Genomic DNA, 14072 nt, shown 5'->3' on the forward strand with positions numbered 1-14072 from the left:
ATCCTGTGGATATGCTATGAATGTATGATTTGGTAATACATCTTTAATTGGACTGTCACAATTGTCAATATAATGAACTAATACAAGGCTCACATTAGTTACTTTACATACCTGGTATAAGGGAAGGATTCTGTAAGTAGAAGTTTGTCTGTTGCTGTCCTGCAATATTGTAACTCCAGGTAGTAACTGGGGTGTGATGTAACATTTGAGATGAAAGGGGTGAAAAATTAGGTGGTGCTCGATATACAGTATTTTGAGGATATTCCTATAGGACAAAAGAATAATAAGATTACATTTTTGCAGAAATTTGCACTTACTTTTAGTTATCCTCTGGCTCACAATAACTATTTTATAGTAAAATCATGAGTTAAAACATGTTATACGTTCCTCAGACTCCCTGTAATGCCACCAGCATTTCAGACTATTCTATGTATATTGTGCCCTGGCAGTCTGAGATATTTCCCCCTGCTCTTGAATGGAATAGCTAAAAACAGGGGCAGGGGCATAACGTAAGGGTCACAGTCCCTGGTGCCAAAGGTCGGCTTGGACCCTTGTGCAATTTCTCCTCACAACCAGCAGCCACATCTCATCCATACATTTTAGCAGAATTTAGTATTTCCTTCTCTATCTGGACCCAGACCACCATGAATACTCCACAACATATCGGTTCGCACAAGATTCCCATTATTCCCTGTCGGTGCCCACCACATGCCTTCTTTTGTGCTACTGCCTCCTCACAGAATCCCATCTTCACTATATGTTGATGACTAACTGCTATTTTTATTTTTACCATTAAAGGGTTAATGTTCTCCCTTCTCAGCATGGAAGTCTGAATACCATTAATATTCAGCTCATGAGAGGGCACAGGTCATACATTTACGACTGCAGAATGTTAGCCATCAAAGGAAATCAGAAAGGAGATCAAAGAATTTGATAGTGACCTGTGGGGCCCCCTGACTTGTGGGCCCAGCAGCTGTGACTACTGTCACCAGTTAATAGTTACACCATTCAACATACCATTCAGACCACGAAAGTACAGAGGGGAAGGAATTTACTAGATCATTTATGGCAGAAAATGGTTGTAGATAGGCATAGCTGTGGATCATCTTTAGCGCAACAGTTATATTTGCTTCAAGGATGTGCCACTTTTACATTTTACCAACTCCAGCACCACTTTTGTGAAAACTGGACATAGCAGAACAGAGATCAAAGCTGCCCAGGTTGGGGATATCACAGTCCATACGAGTTACTATAACTCACACAAGAAAACTGGTGTACCTAATACCAGAAATCTTCGCCAGTTACTGACTAGTGCAGATTTCATTTCTGGCGCTTGGGATCTCTTGTGATATACCAGAATTAAGAAGCTGGAACCTCCTAATAAGTGGTGTCTCTGTGACAACACACAGAACATTAAGATCTTAATAAAGCCCCCCCGAGCGGTAGTAGTACAGTAGTCTGAGAAGCTGGTGGCCATGTTACAGAAATAAAAATACAGAGAATCAATGAAGCTGCTGCAGAAAGATTAAAAATGACGACACTGTATTGTAACACTGCATTATGGAATTTTTTTGTGAAATTTTTATTGCGACTCAGGTTACTTTAAAGGGAATCTGTCAGCAGGAATAGGATGATTTAACCAGTATTAACACAAAAACTAAGTTTTACACTATATACAAATGAGGATGAAGTACTTCAGATGGGCACGGCAGAACCTAAATGGGCTCTTTCCCACTCTGTCTCTGCAAAGTAACCCTGCCCAGCTCCATTCCCTGCAGCGGACTGAATTCTCTCTCTACCTTCCGTAATGGAGGAGATCCTCCTCACCTTTCATATGGGTGCGGTACTATATATATATATATATATATATATATATATATATATTTATATATATATATATATATATATATATATATATATCGGCTTCACACTGGAAGGCTTGACAGAACTTGTGACCCAGCTATAATCTTCCCGACATCCATTTTAGTAGTGACGTACATGCAGCAGCAGTTTTGTTTGTTGGAACTCATAGAATACTCTGTTACATGCCATATTATATTCTCCCCTAGTAACATTATACCACAGTCTCCATAGCTCCATAGTGGGAAGTCACAGGAACACAGTTTAGGGAATTTACTATGGTGCCTGGACAGACTCAAATAGTATTTTAGGTGAATAATGTTCAATTCACTTTTAGGCCATTTTTCACATAAATTCAAGTACAAAGTAAGCCTGTTGATAAGTGGTATAAACTCGGACTAGCAAATCTAGAAATGCACCGTGTGCTGTCTGTGTATAATATGTTGATATGTGATATTTTGCTTTGTGAAAAACCTCACCAGAATAGGACATGCTAAAATTTTTTGCATATGGACTGTGTTATAGAGACACCTTATTGACAAGAGGTATGCAAGGAGACTAAAAGGAGGAATGACAACCAAAAGTTTTAAGAAAATATGATCCAGAATGCATGTGTGAGAGAGAAGGAAATTAGATTTAAAGCCCCATTAGGGACAGGCGCTGATATGAGCAATGACTATAATGCTATGGAATATGTGGACACTACATAAGTAACATGGATGACTAGATAATAGACACGTCTGGAGAGCTGACAGAGTCTCTAACAGATCACTTTACATGCTGACACTTTGTGTTACACATTCTTGTAAAACTTTGTCCAGCAGAGCTGTGAAGGGTTTGTCTTGATGTGCACATCCACATTGTATCTTCTATTCGCAAAGTGTATACATATATGGGCCTTAGATATCACTATTGTCTAATTCTAAGGGTATGTTCACATGGCGTAATCTGGCATTGATTTTGAGGTGGACTATAAAAATATAAGTGTTTTACTTCATCTTGCCGTGGATTCCACCACAGAGTCCAAATTGCGTGACACCCCGCTCATTCGGTTCCTTCCCTAAGTACTTTGGGTCACTAAAAGATTTTGTAATAGCACCCTAATGGCGGGTTCACACCTGCGCCCGGTCGCCACATTAGCCAATCCGGCGGGTTTCCATCTTCTGCCCCGAGAGACTTGAGAGGGGACGGAAACTCGGTGGTCAGTTTTCAAACCCATTCACTTGAATGGATTTGTAAAGGTGACCGCCCGTGTGCATCTCCGTGTTGAAACTTTTTTTTGTTTGTTTGTTTTTTTTAACTAGACACAAAGTTTTCGCCGCGGAGAGGCAGAAGACGTACGCGGGCGGTCACTCTGCAAACCCATTCAAGTGAATGGGTTTGAAAAATGACCACCGAGTTTCCGTCCCCTGTCCAGTCTCTTGGGGCAGAAGACGGAAACCCGCCGTATTGTCTGAAGCGGAGACCGGGCGCAGATGTGAACCCGCCCTAAAACTGCTTTATTTTATATACTGTATATGTCTGTGAAAATGAGTGAAATCACAGCTACTGTTACTATTCATAGCATCCAGTCAGACTGCAGTGGTCATTTCTACCACGAGTAAAGCTGTATCCTGATCGGTGACTATAAGTAGTCGCTATAGTGTCTTGTAACATCAGACATGCTTCCGTCTTCCTTCACTACTTGTTACGTTTGACATGAAGAGTTAACAAGGACCAGATAACGCATATGCTGGTAATATAATGGTGACAATACCAGCCTTGTTACCTGCAGCTATCGGGAGGATTTCTTATTAGTACAGAAGCCTATCTCTGTTTCCTATTTGGAAGCAATGGTTTCATTATTAGTCTGTGGAAAAAGATTTGTGGGTTTTTCACTCCTTTCTAGTCTCCACTTTCACATCTAGCCTCAGGAACCAGAGATGTCTGTGTGGTTGTAGGGAGTAGAGACGTTGGAGGGGATGTAATGTGATACATGTGTCAGTCTGAGATCTTACAGTATATTTGGCATCTTCTTGCTTCTCACTAAATGCACATGTATGAACACTGCAAAAAATGTACTCAGCTATTTCACAACTGTTCTTCATTTTAATGTTCTGCAGCTTCGGCCGTATAAGCTTCATATGAACTGTTCATTGACTTAAAGGGAGTAAACATTGGGCCCTACTAATGGGCCCTACATTGGGCACAACCTTAAATGGGGCCCAGAACTAGCACTAACTCCAGATGCAGTTGGATGAAAAAAAATTATTATTTATCCTTTTCCAATTTTTTTTTCTCCAAAGGGCAGACGTGGACGGCAGAGGGTGCATGCTCGAGAAGTAAATGGACCCCTACCTTCCAAAGAACTAAATATAGAAAAACCCTTCAAGCCTTTATGTTTTACCTATAATCCACCAATTTACTGGGAAAATCATTAGTTATGCCCCTTTATGATGCCTAATAGATGGTAGGAAGCTGCAGGATTTGAAAAACATGTCTGCTGTTTCAGACCTGTTCATGGATTTGGTCCGTATTACAGCTTGACTCCACTGCTGAGCTGCCATGTTACTCCCAGCCCGTGGTTGATGTGACTTTGTTTAGCAAAAAGCTGCCATGAGTTTATAATAAAGAACAAACAAATAATGAAAAGTAAAAAAAAAAGTCTCAAAAAATAATGTAAGAAAAAACAAATATGTTAGGTATCCCCATGTGCATATAAGCCCCACTATTCAAAAGTACTTTTATTTATCCAGTACAGTGAACGCTGTAAAAAATATATACCACAATGTACAAATTAATGTATTTTGGTCATTTTGCTCTCCCCAAAAAATAACAATGAACAGTGATCAGAAAGTCATACATACCAAACATTGGTACCAATAGAAAGTACAACTTGACCCGGAAATAAAGAACCTGACATATGTCAGTCAATAATACAGTAAAAAAAAAAAAGCTATAGGTGTCAGAATAGGGTGACCCCAGCAAAATCACTCATTTCGAAAAAGTGACATTTTAGGCTGGGTTCACACTATGTATTATGGCACGTAATGTGGTACGTAGATGGCGCAGGAGCTTTTGCGGGCCGTATACGCTCCCATTGTTTTCAATGGGAGCTGGTACCGTATACGTGGCGCTATTTTGCGGCCGCTGCAAAATCACGGCCGCAAAATAGCGCCGCGTATACGGTACCAGCTCCCATTGAAAACAATGGGAGCGTATACGGCCCGCAAAAGCTCCCGCACCGTCTACGTACCACATTACGTGCCATAATACATCGTGTGAACCCGGCCTTACTTGTAAAAGTGGTAACACGTAGTAAAAGTCTATATATCCTACTAATATTATAAATGTGAAAGTTTGTGAGTTTGGATGTTTGTTCCCTAATCACGCCTAAACGACCGAACGGATTTGCGTGAAATTTTGCATATACTTACCTTGGGTCCCGGAATGAAACATAGCCTACTTTGTAGATCCCTACCCCACCGGACTTCATGGTGAATTACACAGATGTTCGCTCTGGTATCCGCTTGAGGACCTGAGATAACGTCATCCCAGGCCCTTGAGAAGTCAGAGTATTGGCTCGCGCTGCAGTGTGGGCGGAGCTATCGGCCGGGCTGCAAGGTAAAGAAGATGGCAGCGCTCACTCGCTCAGGAGAGGACCGCACACACAGCCGGAGTTTCCTGCCGCGCACCCGGTGTATTGGCTATGGCTTTTCGGTGAGTACGCCGGGACACTGCCGTGTTCAGCCGACCTTGGGCCAGGGGGTTCCGCAGAAGAGGAGTGCCGAGGAAAGAGGGTTAGGGGGGCTGAGGAAACAGGGTGATAGGGGTCTGGGAGGGGAGGCAAGGGGAACCGTGGGAGGGGATGCCGTGGTAGGAGGGGGAGAGGGGCCTAGAGGTAACTACTCGGATTCCTTAAAGGGTTAAAAGAGGCATCAGATCACCTAGACGTAATCTGGTCAGGTTGTCAGACTCCTAGAACAGTGTGGGAAATTTATGAAAGGTGCTTTTTTTCTGATACAAAAGTCGTGTACGAAAGTCGTGGCAAATTAAAAAAAAAAAAATACATGAAAAATGTGCTACTTTTAGAGAAACATGAGAGGAGAAGGGTAGATATCAATGTAGGCAGTTGTGGAGACACCTTGGCTGGCCAGATTTAGGGTGAGTTCACACTTGCACCTGTGCCTGCTTTAGGCAATCCTGCCGCTTTCTGTCTTCTGCTCCGAGAAACTGGACAAGGGATGGAAACCCGGCAGTCAGTCCTGCATGTCTGACTTTGTGTCCGGTTAAAAAAAAGGTTTCGCAGCAGACAGGCACAAATCGCTCACGGGCGGTCACCTTGCAAACGGTTACTGTCCTCTGTCCAGTTTCTTGGGGAAGAAGACAGAAACCCAGCAGGATTGCGTAAAGCGGACACAGGTGTCTACCCGCCCTTACTGTTGTTAACGTCCATTGTTCTATTGCATCACGGGATGACAGATCGGGATCACATCTGCTGTCACAATACTATGATTGGTGCACAGTGAATAAATTCTCCCTAGTATGTATTAAACTGACTGTGAACTAACTAGAAAATATGGATCTATGGATGAATTTATAATTTTTTCAGCTTATTAAATGTTAAATTGATGCATCTTATCTTGAAAATAAATTCTGTCATATCAGTGAAGGGATTGGGGAACAGTCAGTAGGGTGTTACTGAGGGAGAATCGTTTCATCTATGTCTATGAGAAGATATTTCAGTTGTACATATGGCTTCTATGTGTTTACTGTTATGTTTATGTGTTTTAAGTATATGTAATTATTTTGGCTATAAATCTATCAAATGCTATGCTTCCCACTTTGTAGTTTAGTTTTCTCATGTTCAATCTTGATGATCTGCTCATCAAAGGACATAAAGGACATGAAAAAACGCTTTTGATTGAGCAAACAAAGTCAAAAATAACTCAAAGAGCCATAATCTAAAACTGGGACTTGTAAGAGCTCTGCTACAAATTAGGAGCACACAAGGAATTAAATGGGAACATACATCTGTTCGTGGGTTGGCCTTGCTCTTGCGCTTTCTGCTTTTGGATTTCTTTTCTTCATCAGTTACTGATTTACCAGGATCAGAAAAGTCTGTTGTCTTTCCCTCTGGGTCCGCAGACACTGGAGTCGTAGGATCTTCTTCCTCATCTTCTTCTTCTGGAGGAAGCGGCAAAGGTTCAAGGTAGTAGCTTGGAGGTTTGGGCTTTGGATGAGTGTGGTACAGAAGGAGGTGATGCTGCTCCTCATATTTTATCACTTTTCTATCCACACGAACAGTTCCAAACCAGGCCCAGGAGAGAGGAGCGGGGTTTTTGTGACCTTCAAACAAGTCCCAAGGAGATACCTTCTGCTTAGTTGAAACTTGAAGACCCTATGTAAAAGGTCAAATACTTTCATTACTGACAATGTATGTAATTTATTTAATATAACTCAGAGATGAACATTTTGTGCAGGGTAGACGTAGACTGTACAGAGACTGTGAGACAAAAGCCGGTCAAAGAATACCATATCCCAATAAGACCAATGGACGGAAAGACAACAGTACATATAATACATCCAAAAAGGAGCATGCTTTGGTTTTCTTCCACTTTACATATATCAGATAACACACAATAAGAGAACACAGTCCTCTACATGAAGTGAAAAGTCTTGCCTGTTTCTTGTCAATAGAGTCAAATCCAGCAATTTTATTGCCTTTTGTATCAATAAGGGATCCCATTGGCTCACAAGTAATGACATCACAGGTCTGTTTTGTCAATGGCAAAAGTTGGCGGACTTTATCAATGCTCTCTGACCGCTTATCGCCAAGTTCTTTCTGTTAGAAGGTAGGAGAGACGGTTGAATAGAACACCTTGTTTACTTAACAAAATATATGATAAAAAAAAAACAAAAAACTTTTGACACAGTTGGTTAATTTTGTGATCAGAGCCATTTGTAACCACATCAGTTTTTTCTATATACATTTGTATATAATATGTGACATATTTTGTATTTATTGCACTTGGGATTAATACATGTCTGGAACCCTAGCTAATAGTGAGAAGTCTTGTAATGTATACTTAGTGTAGAGAAGACAAGGCGTGATACAAATTAATCAATTGGTTTATGCCATGAATTTGGAATATCGCGCTGATATGATAAACTAACAATTGTGTTATTATGATGTATCTTGCATTCTCATTCAGATTGTTACTGCTCTATTATAAGGCATTGCCCATGTGATATTGAAGGCATCGCCAACACTGGTACATTATCATCAGACAATTGATGTTTCTATTAAAGAGTGATAGACACATCAGAAGAGAGAAAAACTTAGATTCCTGACTACAGAGTGCATCTGCACAGTGAGGTACAAAGCACACAATGCAAAGGGCTAAGAAAAGATTTACAAAGCATTTACTACAACAGACATCTCAGGAATGCTGACAGGTGTTCTCTAAATCCCAAAAAGTTTCCAAAGCAGATCTTGACAGCAAAAAGGGAAATCTGCAAGTGTGATTCCAAGTCTAAGTGTCTACGTGTATTATTGACCTGATTATATGCAAGTATTGAGAAATAAGCCTATGTTTTCTATTAAAGCACATATTTTACTCTCCTTCTGGATATTGTCAGTGGGACAGTAGGACCCAGCATGCAATACTACCTTAAGTTTTTTCACCAGGTTCATATAAGCCCTTTTGTTCTCTTCTGAACTTCCTTGGCAGACACTGGAGAGATCAGAGGCGAGGGTTCCATTTATAAGGACACCCAGCATATCAAGAACAGTTGTGAATAATTCACTGTGAAAGGAACAAAGGAAACATGAGATTTTTTCATCACTCTGAAGCAAAATAGCAACAAGTGTGCTTTGTGTTACCCCTGTGCTGCTCGAGGGGAAAAATCATCAAGCAGAAAATTGGAAATGATCTCAAAATGTGAGTTAATTGTTTAGTTATTGAACTTGTTCCAGATGTTCTGAGCCCCTCATATTTGTTCATGTGATTGTACGTTCTGATAAGATTTGATTGTTTTAGTAAATCTATCATAGGCTATTCAGTAGGATCAGACAACAGGACATTACAGTCTGATTCTTGTCAACTTTTAAGAAGATACATCAGGCATGTACAGTGCAAATTATTTTACTTTCTGCCCTGCACATATATTCCTAGACCCTTCCATCAAACCCAAGCATGAAAACAGTCCCCAGACCAGACCCTTTAAACAAATACAGACCAGACTTCTTAACCTAACACTGACCCAAGAATAATTACAGATCCCATACCAGACCCCTAAAGAGATACAACCAGAAGTGTAACTTGTGGTTCCTGGGTCTCCATGCAAAATTACTATGATGGTATTAATCCTCCTTAAAATTAGCCCCCTCACAATAGAGCTCTATGCAGACCACTAGCGTTCTTTTTTCCGCTAGCGGTGTCTTCCCGCTAGTGGAAAAAAGAATCAAGCTGCCTTGTCTTCAGGTGGATTCCGCAGCTGATTCAGCCGCGGTGTCCGCCTCGTAGCAGCACCGTCCGAACTAGGTCCATTCATTTGGGCCTACTCCGGAGCGGAAAGCCGCGACTGTCGGAAGCCGCGACAGTTGCATTTTGGTCCTATTCTGATGCGACTTCCCGCGTCAAAATCAGGACCAAAATATGCGGTCCCGTGCCCCATGTGAATGAGCCCTTAGGGGGTTTCACATTACTGCCGCTGTGCCTCCCAGGGTTTCCGTCCTAAATCCCAGAGAAACTGGACAGGGGACGACTTGCCAGCGGTCAGCTTTAAAATCCATTCATTTGAATTTGACTTTGTGTCCATGAAAAAACAAATGGTTTCCAGGCTGAAAGGCCACATACGGAACCCGGCAATCACCTTTAAAAACCCATTGAAGTCATTCCCTGTCCAGTTTCTCCGGAGTTTAGGACGGAAACCATGGGGCGTACAGCAGCAGTAGTCTGACCCCAGCCTTTCATGCTACACAATCTTGACCAAATCCCCTAGATACAGACTCCAGACGCCATATAGAAACCCCAAGCCCATACCTCAAGAAATAACCCCTAGCCACACCCCTAGACCTCATAACCTAATATAGACCCTCTAAACAATTACCATATAGACCCAGGCCAAAATTTTTTTAAACTAGTACTGACCCCAGAATAAATATAGACCCAGTAGCATAACTAAACAGGGTAGCAGTGGTAATGGTTGCCTCAGGGTCCGAGACATTATGGGCCTCTGATGTTTTTTTTTTTTTTTTTTAATAGGTCATTACCCACTAGGTAATGGGCCCCATTTACTTACTGTTCCTCGCTCCTGCTCATAGCTGCCTGTGCTTCCCCTTCTCCAGAGCATCAATCGGCAAGTGAGGCCGCAAGCCCACGAACCCCACAAACACTGTTATCATTATACCCTGGGCTTTTTTCAGACCCCAGAATATAATGATTGAGGAGGTCAAAAACATAAAAAACAAAAACTGTTACTTACCTCTCCTGTGCTCCGGCAACCTGCGGGCCTGTTTGGTGATGTCCTAGACGTCACACAGACCAGGCCGGAGTCATTATGTGTTGCAACGCAGGCCTGGTTCATGTGACGTCTGAACTAACATTGAAGATGTCTGAAATCAGTGTGGAGTGTGTCGGAGCCAGGGAGAGGTAAGTTAAGTTTTTTTTATGTATCCTCCCCTGGGTCTCTAATCATTATACTCTGGGGTCTGAAAGAAAACATATTATGACCCAGTGAAGCCATGCTTAAGGAAGGATTTATGTGTCCCCTTCCTGATAGATCCAAATCTGACTTTGGTTCACAAAACTTCATCAAAAACTGTACCTGTGAATTTAGCCTTAAATGAGCAAACTGTGCCCCACACTTCACAAACAAGCACTGAAAGCATTATATTTTGTTACACAACCTCCTTGTTACATATAATGTAATGTTTAATATAAAGTGAAAGAGAGCAACAATTTTCTGTCAGTATTGTCATTTTTCTTTGAATTGCAAATACCAAAGTCTTGTGCTCCCCCTGTTGGCTGCACAGCAGTAAAGCAATTTACCTATAATGTTATTTAAATTAGATATTTTAATACCATTTATCAGTTTATGAACACACCGGACGTCAGTAAACTAGTGTTCTATACAAAGTCCATCAGAATATGTTGAGCACAGCTAACTTCTCTATTTAGTTCTGCTTGCTTACATACAAAGCAACATAATATTTCTAAATAAAGAATGCAATGTATAGATTTTTTTATATATATATTTAGCCTAAAGGATCTGATGATATTCTGTACATTAAGACAATGACTTACTTGTTTGTTTGTATGTCAACTGTCCCCGAAGTAATAATCTGAAGCAGCAAAACAGCCCAGTCTGCTGTCCATTGTGTGCTCCTCTGCACCGTGTCAAACATGCCGCCAACCTTAGGTCAAGCAGAATAGAATGTAAATGAGGATAAGATGCAACAGGGTATAATGTATCCTTGACATTTCAAGAGCTCCTCAAGTTTCATGCAGCATTTGATAAGATAAGTTTTGATTTTTGGGGTTTTCCTGTAATAATTTCTGCCATCTCCTTTATATTAAATACAGATGCTCACGTTACTTAGATCTCTGCATAGCAGCGGATTTGCCGAATGTGGATTTAGAGGCATCTCAGAGAGAAGTGACGCTGCCTGTGCCTATATTACACTATGTTATAATGAGTATCCCGTGGATACTAGTCTTCGGTGGCGTTCACACGAAGTTGTTTGGCTCAGGAATTTGGTCAGGAAACTGACTCAGATTCCTCCTCCTAAAAACGCCTCAACATAGGACTGTATGGTGATGGCGTGTTTTTTGGAGGAGGAAATTGAATCAGTTTCCTGACCAAATTCCTGAGCCAAACAACTTTGTGAGAACGCAGCCTCGGGTATCTTTCACCATCAGATTGAGGTCCATGCAAGCAGCACTTTTCTCTCCACGTGTTTCATGCGGAAGCCGAACAAAAACCACACGGACCTCATTATAGTCTATGGGGTCCTTGTGTTTTTCCAGGTAACCTCTTTTTAATGCATATAGGTTTGCGTTCGGAGGGTCCCCAAACAAGACAGATGTGAATGGGGCCTTAGTGTCTGTTCCAATCTTTTAGAATATTGAATACACTGCAGAACTTAAAAGTAAAAGAGTAGAATGGAGACTGTGGCTGAAAACCTAATAATACACTGAAATAATAATGTATACATTCTGAGTACAGCGCCACTATATATGCCAGTGCTACAATACCATGGGATATAAATCATATGGCTACTTGGGGAGCTGATGTTACCAAATTAAGCCGTAGCTGAAGAGCCTCATGCATCATCTGCCGCGCTTTCACATCATCCTGGAATTTCTCTTCTCTCCAATTACTCAGAATCTAGATTTGAAGGCGCAAATAGTTAAATAAGTCATAGACAGTACACGAACAAAGGAATAAAGTTGTCACATATTATATAGATAGATGAACACTAGGGTTGAGTGATCGGGAAAGATCGGATCCCGATCGGCGATCGAGCAAATTTCACGATCGCGATTGGCTGAAAAATGATGGAAAATCAGTTTTTAAAAACTATCCTGAAATCTCAAGATCGGCTCAACCTTACTCCATAAACATAAAGTAACTAGGGTTGAGCGATCGGGAAAGATCAGATCCCGATCAGCGATCAAGCAAATTTCACGATCATGATCGGCTGGAAAATGATCGAAAATCGGATTTTAAAAACGATCCTGAAATCTCAAGATCGGCTCAACTCTAATATACACACATTTTTGTGAGTCTGGCATTTCTTATGACGTTTTTTGTTTTAGGCTTTTTCACCACACTGACACACCAGTGAATGCTATGGACACGTGAAAGTGAAATCAAATATTATTATCCACATTCAACATTAAAAAGCATGCGCGAGGAAAGGACTAATTCTTCTGCTTGGACCTGCATTGTGTCCCATGCCATATTAATAGAAACTGCATTTATAAAGAATATGAAAGAAAATGAATCTGTGCTTCAGCATACCAACATGTGACCAAGAACCGCCGAAGGAAAATATGGTTTGGGCATAATCTTGTCTTATACTGTTCAACTTGTTGATGGTTCTGGGAAGGTTTAAGAATTTTCATTAAAGCCATGGCTACTGCAGGGGAAACGCCTGGCTGGCCGTGACTTTACCTGGCAAAATGTTTTCTGGGGATGCCAGGAGCAGGATCTGTGTCTGAATAATACACTACTTTTTTAGCACTCTTGTATTATCACAGCACCACCTACTGGCCGTTTTATAAAATACACAGATACTATTCACTAGTATACTGGATTTTCTCCAGTGAAATAAATGTAGATCTTTCCTAGGTTATCTAGGGATTATCACTTCTTTTTACTTTACAGTGGCATGCCTAGAAGAGATCAGATAATTCATATATTTTTTACTGCCAAGAGAAATGATGCTTGAAGTAAACCCAGACACAGAGCAACAACCAGGGCCGTGGAGTTAGAGATGGACAATTTTGCGTGGAGACTATGCATAGTTTGTTAGACCTGGTTCACATGTGCGCATGGGTTTCCGTTCAGGGAGTCCGTTTGGGGACCCCTCCAACGGAAACCTAATCTGCATAAAAAGCGGTTATCTTAGGAAACTGGCGGACCCCATATACTCAGACCTCCCAAATTTTGAAGAACCGAAAGAGGGACAAAATAAGTGAGCACGTGCGCACTGTGACAAACTTAGCCCCACCCACTTTTATGTTGACCCCGCCCATTCTCATTTATTTTTCATGTGCCCGCACACAGTATAATCCTGCTACAGTCACCTGTAAATTATATGTCCCCCCTCCATCTCTCCTCCAGTTTCATATAACCCCTTCATCTGCCCCAGTTTCATGTCCCCCCATCTCTGCCCCCAGTTTGATGTCCCCCCATCTCTCCCCCAGTTTCATGTCCCCCCATCTCTCCCCCAGTTTTATGTTCCCCCATCTCTGACCACAGTTTCATGTCCCCCCATCCCTGCCCCCAGTTTCATGTCCCTCCATCTCTTCTCCCAGTTTCATGTCCCCCTCCCTCCGCCACAGTTTCATGTCCCACCATCTCTGCCCCCAGTTTCATGTCCCCCATCTCTGCCCAAATTTTCATGCCATTATTTCCCCCTTCATCTGCCCCAGTGTCATGCCGTCCCCCCCCCTTCATCTGCCCAAGTGTCATGCTGTTCCCCCCCCTTCATCTGCACC

At 41.7% G+C, this 14072-nt stretch overlaps 1 protein-coding gene across 1 annotated transcript in view; it reads right to left on the minus strand.

Moving 5' to 3' along the window:
- The window catches only part of MED12L (mediator complex subunit 12L), a 300557-nt gene that overhangs the window by 25697 nt on the left and 260788 nt on the right, over positions 1 to 14072 (minus strand). The window contains exons 32-37 of the mRNA XM_075268816.1: positions 12145 to 12234; positions 11151 to 11260; positions 8513 to 8648; positions 7523 to 7684; positions 6872 to 7240; positions 112 to 265 (exon numbers count right to left, since the gene is read on the minus strand). Of these exons, the coding sequence (XP_075124917.1) occupies positions 112 to 265; positions 6872 to 7240; positions 7523 to 7684; positions 8513 to 8648; positions 11151 to 11260; positions 12145 to 12234 (1021 nt within the window). The remainder of the gene's footprint in view (positions 1 to 111; positions 266 to 6871; positions 7241 to 7522; positions 7685 to 8512; positions 8649 to 11150; positions 11261 to 12144; positions 12235 to 14072) is intronic.

Source organism: Leptodactylus fuscus, chromosome 3 (assembly GCF_031893055.1).
Source record: "Leptodactylus fuscus isolate aLepFus1 chromosome 3, aLepFus1.hap2, whole genome shotgun sequence".
Classification (NCBI taxonomy): domain Eukaryota; kingdom Metazoa; phylum Chordata; class Amphibia; order Anura; family Leptodactylidae; genus Leptodactylus; species Leptodactylus fuscus.